At 53.3% G+C, this 24,136-nt stretch overlaps 1 protein-coding gene and 1 long non-coding RNA gene across 7 annotated transcripts in view; one reads left to right on the top strand and one right to left on the bottom strand.

Annotated features, from left to right (window-relative positions):
- SHANK2 (SH3 and multiple ankyrin repeat domains 2) overlaps positions 1-24,136 on the top strand; it is a 695,443-nt gene that overhangs the window by 92,422 nt on the left and 578,885 nt on the right. For all 6 annotated transcript variants that reach the window (XM_054662507.2, XM_054662506.2, XM_054662505.2 and 3 more), the window contains exon 3: positions 11,829-12,047. In XM_054662507.2, the coding sequence (XP_054518482.2) occupies positions 11,841-12,047 (207 nt within the window). In that variant the 5' untranslated portion in view covers positions 11,829-11,840. The remainder of the gene's footprint in view (positions 1-11,828; positions 12,048-24,136) is intronic.
- Positions 4,241-5,042, bottom strand: LOC112204761 (uncharacterized). Its single transcript, XR_002938501.2, has 2 exons — positions 4,630-5,042; positions 4,241-4,477 (listed from the first exon to the last, which is right to left on the bottom strand). It is a non-coding gene; the product is annotated as an uncharacterized LOC112204761 (long non-coding RNA).

Below are 24,136 nucleotides of genomic sequence, written 5' to 3'. Positions count from 1 at the left end.
GGGTTCATGCTAGCTGGCCAGAACCCCTTGAATTCTGCTCTAAGAAAACCGAAATGGAAACCTGTCATAAAATGAAGACTTCTTTATAAATCATGTGCTCTTTACAGCAGCCTGGACAGAAACCCACTGAGGCCCAATTAGAAAGCCAGACAGACTCTTCTCTCTGGCTTTTCTAGCAGAAGCTGAGAGACTGTTGGAGGCTGTGTTGAGTCTGGCCAAAGAAAGACGGTGCAGACCACTTTAGTGGTGTGGTTACTGGTGCCACCAAGAAAACGGCACACTTCCACATGAATGCTGAGGCATGGAAGAGAAATAGACTTACCTAATGAATGTACCATCTCACCAGTCCTTCTCAAGACCTGGACACCCCAATGTCTTAATAGAACACACCAGTGAGGCATTGCAATTCATCTAAGGGAGTGCTCTTAAGTGACGTATCATTTTAATTCAGGCATCTGATTTATTAGTAGCTTGTTTTCTGATTTGGGGATATTGGTTTTGGCATTAAGAGGAAGGTGTGAAGTAGCCGTTATATCCCTAGAGCCCATTTCTTTTAGATAGAGAACCATTGCAGAGTTCCTGCTGTCAGTGTCTTTATATATATGTGTGTGTGCATATACATATATTTATTATACTTTAAGTTCTAGGGTACATGTGCACAACGTGCAGGTTTGTTACATATGTATACATGTGTCATGTTGGTGTGCTGCACCCATTAACTCGTCATTTACATTAGGTATATCTCCTAATGCTATCCCTCTTTCAGGCGATAATACTTGGCAAGGTGCTGGCCTCAGTGGGCCATGCGTTGTAGGTATGTGATTGGCTTTTGCTTCTAAGATCTTGAGTCTAGCAAGGAAGGGACCATGGGCAACTCAGACCATAGCTTCTCTTCCTGTTGTGGGAGATTGTTTATGAGCCCCAGGGGAAAAGAATGTCTGGGGCAAGTGCACTTGGGAAATGCTGCGTTTACCCCTTTCTCTGAGACACTGCCATATAAAGCCCTCTTAAAAATTCAGCAGCAAAATGACCTGTGTGTTTTTGTTCTATCCAGTTACATTTCACAAATGTATGTGTCCAGAGGAGGGTTGGAGGGTGTATGTGTAATGGAATTAGTTCTCGGAGCTGGAGTCAGGAGGCACAGCTTAGGAAGGAATTAGATATGGAATTAGGCGTGGACTCCAGGCCCTCTGAGGTGAGAGGAAGGGGAGCTTGTGTACCGTAGGCAGTTGGTTCTGACCTGGGGTAGAGCGAGTCTGAAAGGGAAGGATTTGGCTGAACGGGGAGAGAAACTCAGGACAGGAGACGGTGACACCAGTGGAGGGCGGAAACTCAGAGGCAGGATCCCGTTTCTTGAGTTCATCCAGAGATGCCAGCAGGGCTGGTAACAGAGTGTTTGTTTGATGGTGATTAGGGAAATCCCAGGAAACCTGGATAGATGGAGGTTCTTTTCAGAAATCTGTTTGTTCCATGCATCTGTTTCACAAACCTATCAGGAGGGTCCTGGGGACTGGAGGAGTCAGCTCAGGCTGCCATCACAGAGCACCACAGAACTGGCAGTCTAGACGACAGACATTGATGGTCTCACAGTCCTGGAGGCTGTTTGTCCGAGATCAAGGTGTGGCAGGGCTGGGTCCTCCTGAGGTCTCGCTCCCTGGCGTGCACGTGGCTGCCTTCTTGCTGTGTCTTCCTGTGATCATCCCTCTGTGCGCATGCACCCCCAGGTGCCCCTTGTGTGTCCAGAGTCCCTCTTCTGATAAAAGGACACCAGCCTTGCATTAGGGCCCACCTGTAAGACCTTGTGGAACCTTAAGTACCTTTTTAAAGGCCCTGTCTCCAATACTGTCACTTTTCCAGGCCCCGGGGATTCGGACTTCCACATACGGATTTGAGCAGGGGACACAGTTCAGCTCACAGTGTGTCTAATGCCATGCTGGTGCCTGGGGGCTACGTGGCAGAAGGCACAGCCCTGACATGGGGTTGCCACGTGGTTTTGTGTGGCCACGGCCATAGTCACTCTACTTGGGGTGGGTGGGAGCGGCCACCTCTCTGGGGGGCTTTGAGGGGTAGTGGAGCAGGGCGGGTTTGGGGGACAGCTTCTAGGCAAGACTGCTGGAAGAGGTGGTGCTAGACTGAATCCCGGCATTGGTGTGGTGGGATCCCCAGACCTCCCCGCCAGGTTCTGCTTCAGTTACTGGGGGCTGGTGGTGTCTCCATGTTGAGGGTGTGGCTGGGGGCATGGGAGGGGCAGGTCCATCCCTCCTCTGGGAGCGTGGGCTGGGGGTAGGTCCATCCCTCCTCTGGGAGTGTGGGCAGGGTAGGTTCATCCCTCTGGGAGCGTGCACTGGGGTAGGTCCACCCCTCCTCTGGGAGCGTGGGCGGGGTAGGTCCATCCCTCCTCTGGGAGCGTGGGCTGGGGTAGGTCCATCCCTCCTCTGGGAGCGTGGGCGGGGGTAGGTCCATCCCTCCTCTGGGAGCGTGGGCGGGGGTAGGTCCACCCCTCCTCTGGGAGCGTGGGCGGGGGTAGGTCCATCCCTCTTCTGGGAGCGTGGGCGGGGGTAGGTCCACCCCTCTGGGAGCGTGGGCTGGGGTAGGTCCACCCCTCCTCCGGGAGCGTGGGCTGGGGTAGGTCCACCTCTCTGGGAGCGTGGGCTGGGGTAGGTCCACCCCTCTGGGAGCGTGGGCTGGGGTAGGTCCACCCCTCTGGGAGCGTGGGCTGGGGTAGGTCCACCCCTCTGGGAGCTTGGGCTGGGGTAGGTCCACCCCTCCTCCGGGAGCATGGGCTGGGGTAGGTCCACCCCTCCTCCAGGAGCGTGGCCTGGGGTAGGTCCACCTCTCTGGGAGCGTGGGCGGGGTAGGTCCACCCCTCCTCTGGGAGCGTGGGCGGGGGGTAGGTCCATCCCTCTGGGAGCGTGGGCGGGGGTAGGTCCATCCCTCCTCTGGGAGCGTGGGCGGGGGTAGGTCCATCCCTCTGGGAGTGTGGGCGGGGGTAGGTCCATCCCTCCTCTGGGAGCGTGGGCGGGGGTAGGTCCATCCCTCCTCTGGGAGCGTGGGCTGGGGTAGGTCCATCCCTCTTCTGGGAGCGTGGGCGGGGGTAGGTCCATCCCTCCTCTGGGAGTGTGGGCGGGGGTAGGTCCATCCCTCCTCTGGGAGCGTGGGCTGGGGTAGGTCCATCCCTCTGGGAGCGTGGGTGGGGTAAGTTCACCCCTCCAGTATTTGGGGCAGTGTGTCAGAAGGTCTGCTTTTGCAGAAACTTCCAGAGCAGTCCACCCCCTTGGCCAGGGCCCCCATGTGTTGTGTTCTAGCTCCTTCTCAGCTGATGTGTTTTGCAGGTGCAGGGAGGAGAACAGTGGGTTAAATGAACAGAAGGAAGCCAGCGTGTCTTTCTCTCTTCTGCCCGGCCGGCCTCCCCTTCCCTCGCACCTGGCCAACTCTGGACTGGCTGGCAGCCCACCCTTCCCCAAAGCCCACACCCTCGCACTTGCTCTCAGCCCTATGTCTATGTCAGCTCTTAGAACGGCAATTTTCTAACATCCGATGGAACCTGGATTCCTTGAATATTCTGTTCTAGTTCCACAGGTTCCAATGGAGTGCTGTCAGTCCTGCAGCCGTTTGACCCCGAGTTTAAATGTCTGTAAACGGCACCAGGGGAGCCTCGGGGTCCTCACTGCCTTGAGGCCGAGCGCATTTTACACACAGGAATGCACAAAATAAATGAAATGTGTAGTCACAAAATCTCGGTTTCCATGTGATTCACATACAGGGTGTCTCTCAGAGATTCCATATCAATAAAAACCTTCTTTTCTTTTGGTGAAAAAGTATCTTAAATCAGAGTTCAGATGAGGAAACTCTTGCACTTTTTTTGTTGTTGTTGTTTATTTTTTGAGACAGAGTCTCACTCTGTTGCCCAGGCTGGAGTGCAGTGGTACGATCTCGGCTCACTACAAACTCCGCCTCCCAAGTTCAAGCGATTCTCCTGCCTCAGCCTCCCAAGTAGCTGGGATTACAGGCGCCCACCACCACACCTGGCTAATTTTTGTATTTTTAGTAGAGATGGGGTTTTACCATGTTGACCGGCTGGTCTCAAACTCCTGAGTGACCTCAGGTGATCCACCCACCTTGGCCTCTGAAAGTGCGGGGATTACAGGCGTGAGCCACTGCACCCGGCTGAACTCTTGCAGTTTTAAAGGTGTTTACGAAGGTTTTGCAACTCTAACCTTGACAAAGTCAGCACTGGCCGTGAGGTTTTTTGTTTGTTTTTATTATGTATCTTCTCTCCCAGGTCAGCTCTCATATTTTCACAGTGGCTGAAATAATTAGTGGAAAAGTCTGTCTACCTTTTCATCAGAGGTACTGGAGGACGAATGAGCCAGTTGAAGATTTTAGGTTTTCTTGGAGCAAGTTAGCAGCAAAATGCTGTTTTTGTTGAACTTGCTTTGACTGTGATGATTTTCTTTTCTCCTCATTAGTAGCTACCCTAGGAGGGCCAAGGAGAGAAACACACACTAAGAGTCATTGAAGTTCATGGACCTGGGGTTTTATGGCCTTTCCCCCCCGACCTGCCCGAGAGATTAGTTACACAGAAAACAGTTTCCCCCGGGGTGGTGAGTAACCTTCCCCTCCTCTGACCTGGCACTGGCTTTTCCTGGGGAAGCCAGGATTTCAGATTGCGTCTTCGGCTTTGCTTTCATTCTCTCTGCGGAGCCTCCCGGTGTGCTGGTCCTCACGGGGTTAGAGAACTCAGCCCAGCCCCCCTGGCTCTCCCATGGTGTTGCCAGATAAAACGCAGTGCACCCAGTTCTGCCTGAATTTCAGATGAACAGCAGAGAGTTTTTTAGTATAAGAATGTCCCGTGCAATTATTTGGGACATGCAGTAAAGTGTCTTTGTTGTTTGTCTGAAATGCAGGTGGGACTTGCGCCTTCTGCCTTGCCTGGTGGCTCTCCCCGGGAGTTAATAATTAAATGTTTTCCCAGGAAGTGATCAGGTGTCTGCTGTTCCCAGGAAGCTGCTAATCAGGTTACTCAAGACCCTTACCAAGGTCAAGACCCTCCCAGTCAGATCTCTGGCCATGAGCTCCCAGGATAGTTCTGGAAAGAGCCCGGGAGGTGTGACCCAGCCTTCTCCTCCTCTCTGCTCACCTGCTTCTGCACGAAATCCCGGTTCCTCTTCGGACCCAGCACCGGAGCCCTTCTGCACCATGGTTTGGGAGCAGATGTGCCTGTTTGTGACCATCACCCCCGGAGCCGGTACCAAGGGGACACAGGAGTCCTAGGGGGTGAAGGTGTCCGCCGGCAGCAGCAGGGGCTGTGGCCTCAGGAGCCCCTCCTTGCCGCCCTTCCTGCTGTGGGCTGTTGGTTTTGTTCCTGGACTCAGGTCCAGCTGTAGATGTGTACTATGTGGCCTGCAAAGTAATCCGTTAAAAACAGTGAATTTCAGGCCAGGCGCGGTGGCTCACGCCTGTAATCCCAACACTTTGGGAGGTGGAGGCAGGTGGATCACTTGAGGTCAGGAGTTTGAGACCAGCCTGGCCATCATGGTGAAAACCCGTCTCTACTAAAAATACAAAAAATTCGCAAGGCATGGTGGCAGGTATCTGTAATCTCAGCTAATTGGGAGGCTGAGGCAGGAGAATGACTTGAACCTGGGAGGCGGAGGTTGCAGTGAGCCAAAATTGCACCCCTGCACTCTGGCCTGGGCGACAGAGTGAGACTCCGTCTCAATAAAAAAACAAACAAAGTGAATTTTCAATGTTTATAAATTTCACGTTTTTTTGTCAAATCTGACATATCTAAAAGATATCTGCAGGCCTGGCAACACCAGACCTGCGTTCCTACCTACCAGCTGTGGCCAGAGTGGGAATGCTGCTGCCTGGCTGATTTGGGGACCACATTCTGCCAGCATCGCCCCCTTCGTGCCCCCCTGACTGCTCTTGTGGGCGTCTGCGATCGGGAGCCGTGGCCTCCCACCAAGCGTGTGTTCACTGGGTGCCCACTGTCCACTGAGGGGGGCTTCCTACACATGCACCCCTGGAAGCAGCTTGGAGCCTGGACGGTCTCTCGCCTGCTCTTGCCAGTCAGACGTTATCTGACCTGAGCTGGGGCAGAACCAGTGTGGGCCGTGTCTGCTCTGTGCCAGGGCTCTGAGCTGCGGGCTCCCCCCGCCCTCCGTTTTTCAGATGTTGACGCTGAGGCTGGCCTCGCTACCACACTAGGCTTCTTTCTGCATTAATGAGTGACATGAGCTCTGAGTACCTTTGGCTCCACTTAAGAAGGGCTCCTTCCCTTCACCCTCATACCTGCACTGCTTTCCAACCCAGCAGGGCCCAGGAGAATGAGGACGAAGAATAAAAACGGGTGAAATGGGGGTGGCATCGCAGCTACAGGTGGAGGTTGATATCTGATGAGGAGTGGCTGCTGTCAGGTTTCTGGGCAGTAAAGCTGAGGGGTGAGGCCGGAGTGCCTGCTGAGGACACGGTTCCAGTGCACCCCACTACCCGGCAGGCTCTTCCCACACCGGAAGAGCGCTGGGAGTCAACAGTGGGTATCAGCTTTCTCCTAATTGGACATAGAGTGTTGGTTCCTAGTGAACTGCCCGTGGCCTCCCCGGTAGGTTCCTGAACACTCACAGGGCCCCCCAGTTGTAAAACACTAGCACAGGGTACACAATTCTGCTGCCGGGTCCCAGGGCTGATGGGGCGGGTGAGCTGAGTGCAGGGTGAGCCTCAGTGTACCTGGATGGTGAGGGGCAGTGGCTCCCAGGGTGCAGAGGGCATAGTGAGGTGGGGCTGGGTGAATCATGTCGCCCTTTCCCTGTTGAGAGGGCCACACGGCTCGGTGCCCACATGGCTGCCAGGTGGGTGGAGTGGGCTCAGGAGGCGGGAGCCTGTGATTTTTCTAGAGATGAGTGAAATCCAGATGTTGTGTGAAAACTCCTAAGTTCAGGATTCTTATAAAGCCCATTCTCATTTTAGGAACTTGAGGGTAAGAAACAGGTGCCCCCTTTTCTTGGCTCGTGCTGTCATTTGTGCCTTGTGAAGTGTCTAAACACAGGGTGAGAAGTTCCTGCCCCCACCCACTCCACGCAGCCAAGAGTCCCCAGGATATCCACGCGGGGATTGTGTTAGGTGGTTGGACACAGGGTGCTCCGAAAACTGTGGACCATGGCATGGCGCCTTTCTTACAAAGAAAGAACGTGCGCTGGACATGAAGCCACACACACCCTAGGGGGATCCCTCATGTATAATTGGTGCACAGTAAATATATTTTGGTTTATAGCTAGAGACTAAATAGAAGATTAAACTATTGATTTGGGATTATCAATGTCATTGTTACCCTGACATTCCACTAATGTGAATAATTGGCAGCAGACTTAGGTCCTGCATTAGGAAGTCTTCTCAGCTTTCCTTCTTATCATTTCCTTCCTTTCCCTCCCTTCCTCCCTCCCTGTCCCTCCCTGTCCCTCCCTCTCCCTCCCTCCTTGTCCCTCCCTCTCCCTCCCTCCCTCCCTGTCCCTCCCTCTCCCTCCCTGTCCCTCCCTGTCCCTCCCTCTTCCTTCTTCTCCCTCCCTTCCTCTCCCTCCCTCCATCTTTCTCCCTCCCTCCCTCTCCCTCCCTCCCTCCCTCCTTCCTTCCCTCCTTCCCTCTCCCTCCCTCCCTCCCTCTGCTTCTCTCCCTCCCTCCCCTTCCCTCCCTCCCTCTCCTTCCCTCCCTTCCTCCCTCTCCCTCCGTTCCTCCCACTCCTTCCCTCCCTTCTTCCCTCTCCCTCCATTCCTCCCTCTCCTTCCCTTCCTTCCTCTCCCTCCCTCCCTTCCTCCCCCTCCCTCCCTTCCTCCCCCTCCCTCCCTTCCTCTCCCTCTCTCCCTTCCTCTCCCTCCCTCCATTCCTCTCCCTCTCCCTCCCTCCCTTCCTCTCCCTCTCCCTCCCTCCCCCTCTCCCTCCCTCCCTCTCCCTCTCCCTCCCTCCCTTCCTCTCCCTCCCTTCCTTCCTCTCCCTCCCCTCCCTCCTCTCCCTCTCCCTCCCTCCCTTCCTCTCCCTCCCTCCCTTCCTCTCCCTATCCCTCCCTCCCTTCCTCTCCCTCTCCCTCCCTCCCTTCCTCTCCCTCTCCCTCCCTTCCTTCCTCTCCCTCCCTTCCTTCCTCTCCCTTCCTCTCCCTCCCCTCCTCTTGCTCCCTCCCTTCCACTCCCTCCTGTCCTCTCCCTCTCCTCCTTCCTCTCCCTCCCTCCCTACCTTTGTCTCCCTCCCTTCCTTCCCCTCCCTCCCTTCCTCACCCTCTCCCTCCCTCCCTTCCTCACCCTCTCCCTCCCTTCCTCGCCCTCTCCCTCCCTCCCTTCCTCACCCTCTCCCTCCCTCCCTTCCTCGCCCTCTCCCTCCCTCCCTTTCTTCCTCTCCCTCCCTTCCTCTCCCTCTCTCTCTCCCTCCCTCCCTTCCTCTCCCTCTCTCTCTCCCTCCCTCCCTTCCTCTCCCTCTCTCTCTCCCTCCCTCTGTTCCTCTCCCTCCCTCCCTTCCTCTCCCTCTCCCACTTCCTCTCTCCCTCTCCCTTTCTCTCTCCCCCTCCGTTCCTCTCTCCCCCTCCCTTCCTCTCTCCCCCTTTTCCTCTCCCCCCTCCCTTCCTCTCCCCCTTTTCCTCTCCTCTCCCTCCTTCCCTCTCCCTCTTTTCCTCTCCTCTCCCTCCCTCCCTCCTTTCCTCTCCCTCCCTCCCCCTCCCTCCCCCTCCCTCCCCCTCCTTCCCCCTCCTTCCCTCCTTTCCTCTCCTGCCCCCTCCCTCTCAGTCCTTCCCCCTCCCTCCCTTCCTCTCCCTCTCCCTCTCTTCCTCTCCGTCTCCCTCTCTTCCTCTCCCTCTCCCTCTCTTCCTCTCCCTTTCCCTCTCTTCCTCTCCCTTTCCCTCTCTTCCTCTCCCTCTCCCTCCCTCCCTCCCTTCCTCTCCCTCCCTCCCTTCCTCTCCCTCCCTCTCCCTCTTTCCCTTCCTCTTTCCCTTCCTCTCCCTCCCTCCCTTCCTCTCCCTCCCTCCCTTCCTCTCCCTCCCTCCCTTCCTTCCTCTCCCTCCCTTCCTTCCTCTCCCTCCCTTCCTTCCTCTCCCTCCCTTCCTTCCTCTCCCTCCCTTCCTTCCTCTCCCTCCCTCCTTTCCTCTCCCTCCTTCCTTTCCTCTCCCTCCCTCCCTTCCTCTCCCTTCCTCTCCATTCCTCTCCCTCTCCCTCTCTGTCTCTCCCCTCCCCTCCTCTCCCTCCCTCCCCTCCCTCCCTCCCTTCTTACCTTCCTCCCTTTTTTCCTTCCTTCTTTCCTTCTCACCTTCCTTCTTTCCTTCCCTCCCTCCCTCCTTTCTCCTTCCCTCCCTTCTTTCCTCCCTCTCACCTACGCACACAGTTAGCCATCCATCCATTCATCCATCCATCCATCTACCTCCTTCCCTCCCCTCCTCCCTTCCTTCCTCCCTCTTGGGTATCCACACAGTCAGCCATCTATCCATCCATCCATTCATTTATCCACCTCCCTCCCCTCCTTCCTTTCCTCTAATCCCTCCCCCTGCAGAGGAGAAATTTCTTTTCCTACTACCCTCCTCTCTACCTGGGGCCCTGAAATTGAGCTGACATAAGACAGAGTCGCAAGAGAAAAACGGTTTGTGAACACATAGAGCACCCGTCAGTGACGAGCGTCTGAAAAAGTGCCTACAGCTTGGGCTGGGTTGGTGCCTCAGAGCAGGAACAGTACATTTGTAGAGAAGCGACAAGACAAAGGGAAAGGACTGTGAGTTTCTGGAGGGCAAATTATGGGGCGGCCAATCTTTAGGAAAGGAACAGCAGCTGAAGGCTAGTCTCTTGGTGAAGTCAGCTCTGTAGGTTCCTCCAGGGCGGGGCTGGCAAGGGTGTAAAGCTGTCTCTAGTGATGAACTTCTGGAATTTACGTCTTGCTTTGAGGCACACCAGTGGCGGGGGAAGGCAGCGAGCTGTTCTCGCACCTGCTTTTCCTCCATTGTCTTCAGCTCAGGACTGTCCTTATGCCCAGGCAGCATATTTTGGGGTGGCCTCTTCTGCCCCCTGCACTCCTGCCCTCCTTCCTTGCTCCTTGTGAATGATTTCTAACAAAGAGAATAATACGGCAAACATCTGTGTCCCCAACTGTACCAAGTTTGACCTTGTCCTGTAGTTGCTGGAATTGCTTTCAGGAAGTTCATGGCTCTAAGCAGCGCGGCCAGCGCGGCCCACCCTGTCTTCCTCCGAGAGGGAACTGCTCTCCTGCATTGGGCATGTGCCTTTCCAGTTGACTGCTTCTGTGCCGTTACGCACGTGAAAATGCCCATGTACCATCTGTAGGACTGTGTGGCATCTTTCCAGCCTTTATCTGGAAATGATAGTATGTGGTTTGAATCCTTCCGTGAATTGCCTTCCTTTTGCACAGTGTTATGTTTCAGGGATCATCCACATGTAGCTTGGGTTCATTCATTGTCACAGCTGTGGAGTTCATGGGAATGAAGAGACCACAGCTTGATCAAGGGGTCCCTAAACAATCAGGGTGACCATGCATTTCCACATGCTGCTTTGGCAGGGAACAATCTTATATGCCTTTCCATATGCACGTGGCCTCGCCCTTCCCCACAGAACGCACCCAGAAGTGGAATTGCTGGTTCAGCATGGCCCCTCCTCCACCAGTCCCTGCCATCCCCGGGTCAAGCCAACTTTTATCCAACCCTTTCTGTACTCCTGCCCTGCAGAGGTGGGGGATGTCATAGATGCAGCCACCAAATAGTGGATGGCTGTTCCCAGAGTTCTGTGTCCTTCTTAAGAGCCTTGGTCTGGCCAGGCACGGTGGCTCACACCTGTAATCCCAGCACTTTGGGAGGCCAAGGCGGGTGGATCACCTGAGGTTGGGAGTTTGAGACCAGCCTGACCAACATGGAGAAACCCTGTCTCTACTAAAGATACAAAATTAGCTGGGTGTAGTGGCGCATGCCTGTAATCCCAGCTACTTGGGAGGCTGAGGCAGGAGAATCGTTTGAACCCGGGAGGCGGAGGTTGCGGTGAGCCGAGATCGCGCCATTGCACTCCAGCCTGGGCGACAAGAGTGAAACTCCATCTCAAAAAAAAAAAAACAAGAAGCCTTGGTCTAAGGTGGCCATTGGCAACCTGGCCTGACTCTTTGTGGGGTAATTTTTATTGCACTTGACCTTGAGGAAGCTGCACTCTCAGCTGCCCCTGCCTCTTGGGGACCCCCAAGTCTGATGGCTGCAGTCTGCTCATGACTCTTGGTTCCACTCCAGTCCTGGTCGGGGAGATTCTCTCATCTGTGAGCCTGGCCCTGGCCTTTTGTTCTATTTTTACACGGTACCTATCATTGCTCTGTGTTTGAAGCAGAGGGGGTTATTATAGCGTGAACTTGCTGCCATTCTGACCTGAAGCCCATGTTTCTTCCTCTCCTGAAGCTCTGTCCTCCAAGGAAAACAAAAGGTAGCCTTTTTTTTTACCTTGGGCAGCTCAGACAGCCCCAGTGGCCCTCTGCATCATCTTTGTAAGCTGTGGTCATCCCCGTGGCTAGCTCAGGCTCCTTTTGAGTGCCAGGGTTTCACGGCGCTGGTACCAGAGTTTGCAGGGTTTTCCTGGGTCCTGGCTGCCGCCTCTGGCTCAAGCTCCAGGGAGGAGCAGGCGGTGCCGACTTGTGTCCGCCCTCTGGGATCTGTACGTGTGCACACCAGGGGCCCTCGGCTGGTGGTCACACCAACAAACACGGACTGTGAAACCGAGCCCACGTGTGTTCCAGTGACAGTGTCCACGGTGCCCCTGGGTTTTCTTTCATTTTCACATCTCCCGTTCTTTGTCTTCCTTCTCCCCACCTTGAAGACACAGGCAGCCATGCCGCGCAGCCCAACATCCAGCGAGGACGAGATGGCCCAGAGCTTCTCCGACTACTCTGTGGGGTCGGAGTCAGACAGCTCCAAAGAAGAGACCATCTATGACACGATCCGGGCCACTGCGGAGAAGCCGGGCGGTGCCAGGATGGAGGAGAGCCAGAGCAACACGCTGGTGATCCGCGTGGTCATCCATGACCTGCAGCAGACGGTGAGCCCCGTGGTCTGCCCTTTGGTTCACATCTGGACAATGTCACCTGTGGCTTGAACGCCAGAGGCCTGATCTGGTCCTCCCCGGACCCACGGTCCTGACTGCTCTGGGCACGCCGTGCTCCTTCCTCGCTCCATACTTCTGCCCCCGTCCCCCCAGGCTCCCTGCCGTGCCCGCCTCCCCTCCCTGCTGCCGCTGGCCTCACATCATGCTGTTGCTGTCATTGTCCCCAACTCCATCCACAAACATTCACTGAGCACCTACTATGTGCCAGACCTGAAGCAAGAGTCCCAGAGATGGAGAGGAGTGTTTCACAGCCTCATAGAGAAAACCCGGGCGGCAGGTGCACCCACAACTGGCTTCTAGCACCAAGTGCAGGAGGCTCTCAGGCCTGGCCCTGCCTTTTCCTGGTGCCAGACTCCGCCGTGCCAGAGGCCCAGCGTCCCATGCTCCCCCACTTCCAGGGGGTACAGCCCTGAGCACTCCTTCCCGCGTGGCTGCTGTCCGCCTCCTCCTGTCCTTCCAGCCCTGGGCCTAGTGTCATTCCTGTGCCGCCCAGAGCCCTCAGGCTGCCCTGGCCCACGCTGGCTGTGCCCTGGATGTCTGTCCTTATGCCTGAGGGTCCCTTTTGTTGGATTTGCCTTCCCCGAGGAGGTTGGCCCCTGGGAACTGGGGCTGTCTGTAAAGGGGAGCTTCGTGTGCAGAGGAAGGGGTGTGGCTTCATCTTTTCTGTAAAGGGGAGCTTCCTGTGCAGAGGAAGGGGTGTGGCTTCATCTTGTCTGTAAAGGGGAGCTTCATGTGCAGAGGAAGGGGTGTGGCTTCATCTTTTGCCTGAATCCACCAGAGCAAGCTGGGGGCCAGTCGCCCAGCCACGTTCCCTCTTGCTCATGGTGGGGACTGTGCCACATGTGGTCTCAAATCGGAGATGTGGGACAGAGCTGGAAGCGTGGAGCAGACATAATGGTTGCAAGCAGGCGCCTAGTAGGGTTGGCCTGCGAACATTTCACACGCCGTCTGTCCACCTGGGGAATGTGGGTGGGGGTGGCAGTAGTAGGGGCAGTTGGTACGAAGCCCATTTGCTGTGGAGTAGACATGGTAGACATCCAAGAGTTAGGACTCAGAGGGGCATCTGGGTGAGGCTCGTCACAGTCTCCATCTGTGCTTTCTAGAAGGGTCTCCCTCAGTGGGCTGGGAGGACCCTTCTCATTTTAGCTTTGGGTTAAAGGAGTGGGCAGAGGTGGGCTGGTGGTGTAGGCTGCTGCAGGTGCTTGAGGGGGCAAGCCCAGTGCTCTGCATCCACCCCGACCTCTGAATACAGTCTCCCGGCCCCAGCCACGATGGGGAAGGGGGACCCAAGTGCTGGAGATCGGGGAAGCATCATGCTGCCTACTGGCTGAGTGTTGCTGGTGCCTCACTTGGTGCCCATCCAGGGTCCCAGCTCCTGGTGCTGTGGAGGAGCTAAGAGATGCCCTGGGGTTAGCACCTCTCAGGGCTTGGTCCCTAGCGAGGGCTAAATGTGTGTCTCCTCTTCCCCCAGTGCCAGCAGCTTGCAGTCCAGCAGGGACCCTCTGCTCAGCCCACCCCCAGCCCTGCTCCCTCTGAGAGAGACGCTAACTGGGCTGAGGGGACTAACGTGCTGACACGTGCCCTCTAGGGATGAACTCAGCCAAGTGGCTTCACTGTCTAGGACAAACTTGTCCAACCCAAGGCCCGTGGGCCACATGCAGCCCAGGACAGCTTTGAATGCGGCTCAACACAAATGCATGAACTCTCTTAAAACATTCTGAGGGGTTTTTTTGCAACTTTTTTTTCTTTTTAGCTCATCATCTCTCTTTAGTGTTAGTGTATTTTATGTGTAGCGCAAGACGGTTCTTCTTCCAATGTGGCCCAGGGAAGCCAAAAGATTAGACACCCGTTGGGGGGGAAGCTCAGGGTGGCCTGATGCCCTAGAGCTAATCTGGCCATGCCACCGGCCCCAGGGGCTTCCCTGGTAGTACAAAGACTGTTCAGGAGGATAGGCGTGGTCTTTTGGAGTTCCTTCTCCTATATTATTTAATGCCTCTTACAAAAGCTATAAATGATTGTTATGAAAAGTTCAAGTAATGCAGGAAAGCACAAATGCCAGACTTAGCAATGGTGATCACATCAACACTTGGCAGACCCCCGTTCTGACACGTCCCTCTGCAGGATTACAGGCAGTGGCTGGATGTGCATATGGATAGAAATACCTTGGTAAGCGTGGGCTCAAACCACACACGCTCTTAAGAAATGAGCATCATCACTGTTATTTTATTTGAATATAAGAGGAGAAAAAGATGGTGAAGGAAATGCTTCTTTTATTTATTTATTTTTGTCACAAGAGACTTTTTCCAGCTAAATCTGTGAAGGTAAAAGAAGTGATTATGAAACACTGGAAGGCTGGAATTTGTTTTTGTTTCTTATTACAGTTTTTTTTCCCTTTTCACTGTCCCCTCTTCCTATATTATTTAGGGGTAAATTAAGCTCAATGCTATAATAAAAGGCCTCCAAATGTCAGGCACTTAACACATAGATGCTTTATTTTTTTCTCTCTTCTCAGTCCACCTGGGTTGGCAGGATGGACAGGAGGGAAGTTCTGATCCATACAGACATTCAGGTACCCAGGCTCTTTCCATTAGATAGCTGGACCATTCCCTGGAGCTCTGGAATCCTCCACGGGGTCCTCTGTATCTGCCCAGAAGATGAGGGAGGAAGAGACAGAACTTGTAAAGTGCATCCATCACCTTTCCTCGTTTCATGAGGAGGTTGCACCTGACTGCAGAGTAGGCTGGGAAACGCAGTGGAGGTCTGAGCCCAGGAAGAAAAGGGCATCAGTTTGGTGAATGAGTAGCTAGTTATGTGTGCATGGGTGCACGCACGTGCACACTTTCCCTCCCCCACCTCCTGAGCCTTGTTGGGTGTGGACAGTGACTTATTGCACACTGTCACTGTCCCTCCCACTTACTATCCACTGTGCCTCCAGGGCCCGGAGCTACTCTGTCTCTCTTGCAGGGGTCACTGCCATCATTTGCCTTTGCAATGGCCTTTTCATTTGCCAGATCCTTTTCTGGTTGTTATTTTGCTTTTAATTGGAGGGAATTCACTGTTCAGTGGGTTTTTTTTAGCAAGAGTTCCTGAGAGCAGTGCTTTCTCAGTGAATGGATGGTCGATGCTGGTTATCGGTGGTACTTGTGTTCTAAAAAGTTGCCACAGATGCTGAATGAGTGACGCCTTGGCCATTGCTCCCAGAGGAAGTGCAGTGTTTGATTCCTACAAGCCCCTGGTCACGTTTGACCATAGGTCAATACGGAATCTTACTTTATGTGTGTTGCTGTTTAAAGATGCCATATTTACTATGTAATGTTGGTTCGTTAACATGGAACTCACAGCCAACAGCGCTCTCAGGCAGGCCTCAGTGAAGCTTCTGTAGCATGTTTTCTCTGTGAAGCTCATCACAACCTTCTTGCCTTAGGAACAAGTAGACAGCACTTCAGCCCTTTGCTGGGACCCCTCTTACATGGCAAAATCACCAACAAAAAGCACAAGCAATGTGAGAATCATGACATTCCATGGGCTGCAGTCAGACGCTTGTTTGCAAGATGAGAGCTGAGACAAGAAGTCGGACCACCACGTTGTTCAACCTCCCGTGGGAACCCGCGCATCCGGCAGCTGAAACCTTTGGCTGTTTTGTGCGAAAAGCGTGGATTTTGGGGTTACAAATAAATTTTAGCAAGTAGGCATACCCCAATACAAAATTCATGAATGGTGAGGATTGGCTGTGTTTTGAAAATGTCAGCTTGTTCCCTCCAGCTTGAAAACTCTTTTCCTCTGTGGGTTTTTTGTTTGTTTGTTTGTTTGTTTTTTGAGATGGAGTCTCACCCTGTCACCCAGGCTTGTGTGCAGTGGCGTGATTTCTGCTCACTGCAACCTCCACCTCCCAGGTTCAAGCGATTCTTCTACCGCAACCTCCCAAGTTGCTGGGATTACAGGCGCCTGCCGCCATGCTGGGCTAATTTTTTGTATTTTTAGTAGAGACAGGGTTTTACCATGTTGCCCAGCCTGGTCTTGAACTCCTGACCTCAGGTGAACCACCTGCCTCGGCCTCCCAAAGTGCTGGGATTACAGGCCTGAGCCACTGTGCCCGACCTGCTCTGTATTTTTGAGCCACAATTTCCCGTCTGTGGGGATGTTGTTTGATTGTCTTCCTGCCCTGAACATTGCTTTGAATACATTTGAGGCCAACAGATTTATTTTTTCCATCTCATAGGTGACTTTTTTTTTTTTTTTGGACTAGATTCCTAAAGAAGTGGCTTCCGTTGCTACACCAGGAAGTGTTTGGTGTTGGGCATTCTTGGTTTTTCCTAGAAAAACTTTCTCTCTGCAGATTCTGTTTAAGGATGTTTTCATTTTAAGAATGTTTTCCTGTATTTTGTTACTTTTTCTGTGTTATTGGTTGGATAGTAATAATTCCTATACTGGATTTTCCTTGTTCATATCTGTTATCTTTTTCTCTAATTGCTTTAATTGCTTGGCATTTTTCTGCTTGTTTGCCATTTTTTTGTTTGTTTGTTTGTTTGTTTTTATTGAAAGAGAGCCTCGCTCTGTTGCCCAGGCTGGAGTGCAGTGGTGCAATCTCAGCTCACTGCAACCTCTGCCTCCTGGGTTCAAGTGATTCTTCTCCCTCAGCCTCCTGAGTAGCTGGGATTATAGGCATGCGCCACCACGCCTGGCTAATTTTTGTATTTTTAGTAGAGACAGTGTTTTGCCATGTTGGCCAGGCTGGTGTCCAACTCCTGACCTCAGGTGATCTGCCCATCTCGGCCTCCCAAAGTGCTGGGATTACATAGGCGTGAGCCACCGCGCCCGGCCTGCCATGATTTTCTTGAGCTTTTAATTGTTGTGTTCTCAGTTAGACCCGTTCTAATTTTTGTGATTTCTAATTTACTGTAGTCATGCTCCTTTGAGTTTTTGTTTCCATAGCCCTGCACTCTCTCTTTTTGAAAATACTCTCTTGAGTTGTTTGTTTGGTAGGTTTTCTGTCTTATTTTTGTCCTCCCTGGCATCAAGCATTCTTGGGGGCTTTTCTTCTTTTAATTGTGGTGAGTTTTCATGCAGCTCGGAGACCGTTGGAGGTTTGCGTGCTGTCTTTCTTGCTGTGGTTCATTTTGTGTCTGTGCGGGGTCCCTGTGGCTTCCCTGACGTTTCTGCCTGTCTCGTCTCGGTTGGCTGTCAGTAGTTTGGGCTTTCTGTTGGTTCGCATAGCGCATGGGTGAATTCCGTTTGGCTCCATCATGAAGTTAGATTTGGCTGTCTGTTTGCCTTTGCAGATGAGCAGGCCCAGGGCTGGGAGAGTGGAGTCTACGTGCAGGGCCTGGAATCCCTGTCTTCCCTGAGACATTGTATTAGCCCATTCTCATGCTGGTAATAACGACGCTGCTAACTACCGGAGACTGAGTAATTTATAATAAAAAACAGGTTTAATGGACTCGCAGTTCCACATGGCTGGGGAGGCCTCACAATTATGGTGGAAGTTGGAGGAGGAGCAAAGTCACATCTTCTTGTTGTTTGTTTGTTTGAGAAGGAGTCTCGCTCTCTTGCCCAGGCTGGAGTGCAATGGCGCCATCTCACCTCACAGCAACCTCTGTCTCTTGCCTCCCAGATTCAAGAAATTCTCCTGCCTCAGCCTCCTGAGTAGCTGGGATTACAGGCACCCACCACGACACCCGGATAATTTTTTTTTTGTATTTTTAGTAGAGAGGGGGTTTCACCATGTTGGCCAGGCTGGTCTCGAACTCCTGACCTCAGGTGATCTGCCCACCTCGATCTCCCAAACTGCTGTCAGCCTTGAGGTAGACAGCACTGTGAGCATCTTTGTTGAAGGATAACACACCCGTCCACAGGGCATGTGTCCCGTACACTCAAACGGAACGCAGCATGTAACCTGCAGGCGGAGGAAGGCGTAGGACACCAGCCAGCCCTGGGAGCCCCACTGCTCCCTCCTACTCATGGGGAGGGTTTATGCTTAATCCCACTTTACAGATGGAAACAGGAGGGTCAGACTTCAGAGCCAGTGAGGGGCAGAGCCACTGTCCTGGGGACACCCAGCCTTGGGCCTTGAAACCTGCTGGATGGAAGCCCTGGGAGGCTGGCGTTGGGTGTGCCACCAACTGCTTGGTACTGGGCTGATTTGCACCTGCAAGTTGAATTCCTGGCAGGAAGGCAGCCAGCAGGCAGCGCTGCGTGGGAAGCAGCCCCGGCCCCAGTCATCCTGGCATGAGTCAGAAACACGTCTCCCTCGCCATTCACTCTACACTTTTGGGCGAGGGTCTGAAGATCTGAGCCTCGGGGTTCCACCTGTCGGGAACAGACACCACTTGTGAAGTGAGCCATTGCGGGTTGGCGTTCAGCCCGGGGAGCAGCCACAAGGGGCCCATTACTGTTTCTGTTCTCCTGGGTCCACCCTCCTGCTGGTGCTACCCACACTCGGAGGCTCTCATCAGCCACGTAGAAGGGAGGCCCCGGTCATCTCAGCCACCGAGGTCCTCCATCGGCACTGGGGCAAGGGTGTTGGGAGATCAGGGGCCTTCTACACCCGGCCAGACCCTGCCTCCCTGCCTGTTTGACGCTTTCCTTGGCAGGGTAATCTTCCCCTTGCAGGGCAGGGGCTGTTTCCCCAGCAGGTGTTCTGCCCACTTTACTAGAGTCACTGGAGACCTGTTGGAGTGATGGATGGAGCCACAGCTCTGCTCCAGCCCAGATTTAACCTACAGCACCTCCTCGTGAAAGCCAGGGCCTCTTCAGGGTTTAGTCTCTACTCGTGGGAGCCTGGTTGTTTCTGGAACCTTCTGAAGACCACTTTGCTTCACTCTGTTCAAGACAAACAAAGCCCCTGGAGGCTGAAACCAGAAATCCCCCGGGTGTGAGCTCTCAGCAACAAAGCAGACATTGTTCCCGTGTGAGAAATCCCTTGTGGGGCTGAGTCCTCTGTGTAGCCAGGGACACGAGACAGTTCCTGGAACCCTGCCTGGAGGAGCCAGCCAGGAGCTGCCGAGTGAGTCTGCACCGAGGCCCCAGTGCCCGTCCACTGGGAGTTGGTGCTGGAGAAGCACCTGGGCGGCCCCTTTTCTCCCCCGATGCCACCCCTCCTCCCCTGCTGTCCGGGCCCACTGCTGCTGGCCGAGTGAGTGCTGTTTCTGAGCCTCACCCTCCAGTGGAACTGAAGCTTTAAGTCATTGAGTGAGAGACTCTAGCAGTGCTCACAACCCTTCAGGCACAACTGGAGCCCTCACTTGAATAGTCGTGTGTGGGTGGGCTTCCCGGGCCATGCAGGGAGTGGTGGGGTGGGCTCTGGGCACAGGGAGGGCAGCCTTTCTGCATCCTCTCAAATGCACAGTGGTGGAGTGCTGGCTTTGGACATTCAGCATGGCCTTTAAAACAAGTGGCATGTGCCAAAATCAATACAAACTATGGTGAGCTCTGTTATTTCTGGGGGAGTGTGAATGAGGAAGAGGGAAGAAAACTGGCCCCATGGCCCAAAGTGGTTTTTCTTTTATTTATTTATTTATTTTATTTTATTATTATTATACTTTAAGTTTTAGGGTACATGTGCACAATGCGCAGGTTTGTTACATAGGTATACATGTGCCATGTTGCTGTGCTGCACCCATTAACTCATCATTTAGCATTAGGTATATCTTCTAATGCTATCCCTCCCCCCTCCCCCTACCCCTTTAATCCACAGTGAATGCCATGTTGCAAGGAGAGCAGAGAAGAAAATAGAACGGGGCTGTGGCAGCCTTTCTCGGGCTCTCCTGGGGTGTGTACGTCAGCTCCGCATCCGCCTCTCCCTGAGGCCTGGCACCGAGTAGCTCAGCTGAAGCTGTCACTCTGAGGGCTGATCCTTGCGACCTGGCCCACCTCCCAGCAGACGCTCAGGGAAAATGAGTGTCCCATTCTGTGCTTGAGTCAGTGCTTCCATTTATAAAGCACATGCATCTTCCAGTGGGGTACTTCATTTAGGAAAAAGCATTTGCACTGCCAACCTGACCCCCTCAAAGACCATGCATTGTCACTCAGCTGTCCTCCCTCTCTCCCCGCCTGTACAGTCACTCAAAATCCCCACTACCTTTGCCATGCTGGGAGGGCCCTGCCCTCTCATTCCCGCTGTGCTGCCTCACCCTGTGGCATGCACCTGCTGACGGGGATGTCCTCTCGTCTGTCTGCTGCTTCCAAATGGACTCTCAGATTTTTCTTTTTCTTTTTTTTTTTTTTTTTGAGATAGGGTCTTGCTCTGTCACTCAGGCTGGAGTTCAGTGGTGCAATCACAACTCACTGCACCCTTGGCTCAAGGGATCTTCCTGCCTCAGCTTCCCAAGTGCACGCCACCACACTGGGATTTTTTTTTCTTTTTAGTAGAGACAGAGTCTCACTATATTGTCCAGAGAGGTTTCGAACTCCTGGGCTTAAGTGATCCTCCCATCTCAGCCTCCCAAAGTGCTGGGATTACAGGCGTGAACCACCGCGCCCGGCCGGATATGCTTGATTCCAAAGTGGCCTTGGCCCGTCTGCTTATTATTGTGGATTAAAATAGAACCCCAAAAGTAAGGAGGTTTCACCTCCTCCACCTTCAGGATTTAATCCCCTCTTTTTGGTCACAGGCACATAATTACCGCATTTGCATTTTGTATTTGAGGATTCCTCTACTTTTGAATATTGGGAGGACTCTACCTGTGCTGGCAACGTCTGAGCCTATCTTCCCCTCCTGTACCTGGGGCTGGCTCCTCATCCTCAGAGACCATGAGGCGCCCGGCCATTGTGAGAGGGGGCTCTGGACGGCCGGTGCAGGGGTGGTTAGTTACCGTGAGAAGCTGTGTTCAGGTGCTTTGCTGTGTGAGTGCGCCCGCCCATTGTGAGAGAGGGCTCTGGGCAGCTGGTGCAGGGGTGTGGTTCGTTACTGTTAGAAGCTGTGTTCGGGTGCTTTGCTGTATGTGTGCACCCACCCATTGTGAGAGAGGGCTCTGGGCGGCTGGTGCAGGAGTGTGGTTCGTTACCATTAGAAGCTGCATTCGGGTGCTTTGCTGTGTGTGTGCGCCCCCCCATTGTGAGAGAGGGCTCTGGGCGGCTGGTGCAGGGGTGGTTCGTTACCGTTAGAAGCTGTGTTTCGATGCTTTGCTGTGTGTGTGTCTGATTCCTTGCTCCTGGACCCTGCAAGGTGAGAGCTGGGTGTCTTCTAGGAGTTGATGGAGTCCGTGTGCCTGAGAGATTGGCAGCTTGGGTGGTCGTGATCCTGAATGGCAGCCTCTTAATTCCACTTCAAGAAGGTTTGTCCTTGTTTCCCTCGGGTGGATTTTTCCAGGTAGAAAGCCAGTTCTGGTCAGATTTACCTTCTGCTGCATTCTGTTCAACACCTGGGCCTGCCAGGGAGTGGGTGGCGGGAGGGCTTCTCGGCCAGGCCCAGCTCCCTGCAGCCAGCACCCTGGCACCGATAGAACTTCTGTTAGCGGCTCCCTGCACCCAGCACCCTGGCGGCAATAGAATTTCCGTTCACACAGCATCCACGGTCACATTTCCCGCTGCAGCCTCCTTTGTGGGGGCGGGGCCTTATTTCCCCCTCCATACCTTCTCTGTTGAAAGCCCAGATGCCCCTCAACTCAAGTTGTGCAAAACCAATGCTATGACCGTAACTTTCTCTAGGAACCTCCAGGTCTGGCCCCACTGTTATTTGCTCTCTTAGATAGCAGTTACCTTTTTTTTTTTTTTTAAGTAAGGATTTTAATACTTATTTTAAAAAAGGATTAAAAAAAAAGAAAAGACTAAAACTTTCTTCTTTTCAAAAAGTTTTCTTGAGTTATAATTTATAAATTATAAGATTTACTTACTTTAAGAATACAATTCAGAGCTATGCACAGTGGCTAACACATGTAATCCCAGCACTGTGGGAGGCTGAGGTGGGTGGATCACCTGAGGTCAGGAGTTTGAGACCAGCCTGGCCAACATTGTGAAATCCCGTCTCTACTAAAAATACAAAAATTAGCTGGGCATGGTGGCGCATGCCTGTAATCCCAGCTACTCAGGAGGCTGAGGCAGGAGAATCCCTTGAACCTGCGAGGTGGAGGTTGCAGTGAGTGGAGATCGCGCCACTGCACTGTAGCCTGGGCAACAAGAGCAAAACTCCATCTCAAAAAAAAAAAAAAAAAAAGAATACCATTTGATGATTCCTAGTGGATTTGCTGAGTTGTGCACCTGTCACCATCATCCTGGTGTGGGAGGTTTCCATCCCTTGTGCTGGGTTGCAGTGGATCCCCACCCCACTTCCAGCCCCTGACGACCAGGAAGCCACTTTCTGTCTGTGTGGATTTGCTTATTCCAGACATGGAGTCAAACAACATGTGGCCTTCTGTGCCTGATTTCTTTGACTCAGCATAATCAGCTTTTTTGGGTATAAATTCAATGGGTACAGATGCAGTTTTATTACATGGGAATGTTGCATAGAGGTAAAGTGTGGGCTTTTCGTGTGACCATCACCTGAATGATGTACTTTGTACCTATTAAGTAATTTCTCACCCCCCACCACCCTTCTGAGTCTCCTGTGTCCATCATTCCACGCTCTGCGTTCCTGCACACACATTATTTAGCTTCCACTTATAAGTGAGAACATTCAGGATTTGAGTTTCAGTTTCCAAGTCCTTTCATGTAAGATAATGGTCTCCAGTTCCATCCCTGTTGCTGCAAAAGACATGCTCTCCTTTTTTATGGCTGAGTAGCATTCCGTTGCACATATGCACCACGTTTCCTTGATCCACTCTTGGTGGACGCTGAGGCTGAAGCATGATGGCTTTGAGGTCCATCCCCAGGGTGGCGTTTAGCAGAGCCCTGTTGAGACTTGTTCTGATTCTCATCATCTTGCATGGAGGGACCACATCTTGTGAGTCCATTCCCACTCAATGGTCAGCTGGATTCTTTCCACTTTTTCGCCATGGGGACCATCTTTGATTCAGCCGTCGCAACCAGACTGTAGGCGTCCTCCTGAGCTTCCATCTCTACAGCTCCTATAGCCAGTCCCTCCCTAAGTCTGGTCACTGTACCTTCTAGACCCCTGCAAGCCTGTGTTGTTCCCTCAGCCTTCATCACCACCCCACCTTTCCTGTCGTCTTCCTCTTGGGCAACCAGAACAGCTTCAGACCAGACTGTCAGAAGTTCTCTAGGTGAGGCCTCGGGTGGTTGTGTACATGTGAACACCGTGGCCACCGCTGAGCCCAGCCCTCCTGTGACTTCTTCCCGGTCTGAGGATAAAAATCAGGTCCTCCCCGGCCGGGCACGGTGGCTCATGCCTGTAATCCCAGGACTTTGGGAGGCTGAGGCAGGTGGATCACCTGAGGTCAGGAGTCCGAGACCAGCCTGGCCAACATGGTGAAACCCCATCTTTACTGAAAATACAAACATTACCTGGGTGTGGTGGCTGAGGCACGAGAATTGCTTGAACCTGGGAGGTGGAGGTCGCAGTGAGCTGAGATTGTGCCATTGCACTCCAGCCTGGGTGACAAAAGTGAGACTCCATCTCAAAAAAAAAAAAAAAATCATATCCCCCCTAGTCTGGGCACACACCTATTGGAAGTGTGCAAGTCAGTGGATTCTTTTTCCTGAGGATTCCGTGGCTCCATGGCTTCTCCTCGGTCTCTTTGTTTACAGGGGGATTTCACGGCTAAGCACCTGGGGGGCAGCTGGGTAGCAATTCCGCTCCACGAGGACACTTAGTGCAGGCTCTGCTCATCCTTGTACCCCATCAGCCGGTACAACCGAGTGAATGCTGGGTATCTGGCTACAGAGTGAGTGAATTCATTTAAACCCTTGCCTCTGTGGGGTGAGGCGCCAATGGCTGTACTGAGCCTCAGAGGATGGGAGAGGGTCTTTGCTTGGAATCTTCTAGGGTGAGGGTCTTCAGGGACAGCCAGCCTGAGGTATGCACGAACTTGGTGTGTTGGCTCAGCAGAGAAGGCTGAGGGCTGCGGGAGCAGTGTGTGTGAGGCAGCAGAGGTGGGCGGTGGGCGTCCAGGTATAGGGTCATGACAAGG

Source organism: Pan troglodytes, chromosome 9 (assembly GCF_028858775.2).
Source record: "Pan troglodytes isolate AG18354 chromosome 9, NHGRI_mPanTro3-v2.0_pri, whole genome shotgun sequence".
Taxonomy (NCBI): domain Eukaryota; kingdom Metazoa; phylum Chordata; class Mammalia; order Primates; family Hominidae; genus Pan; species Pan troglodytes.
This window is presented reverse-complemented; position numbering and strand designations above follow the sequence as displayed.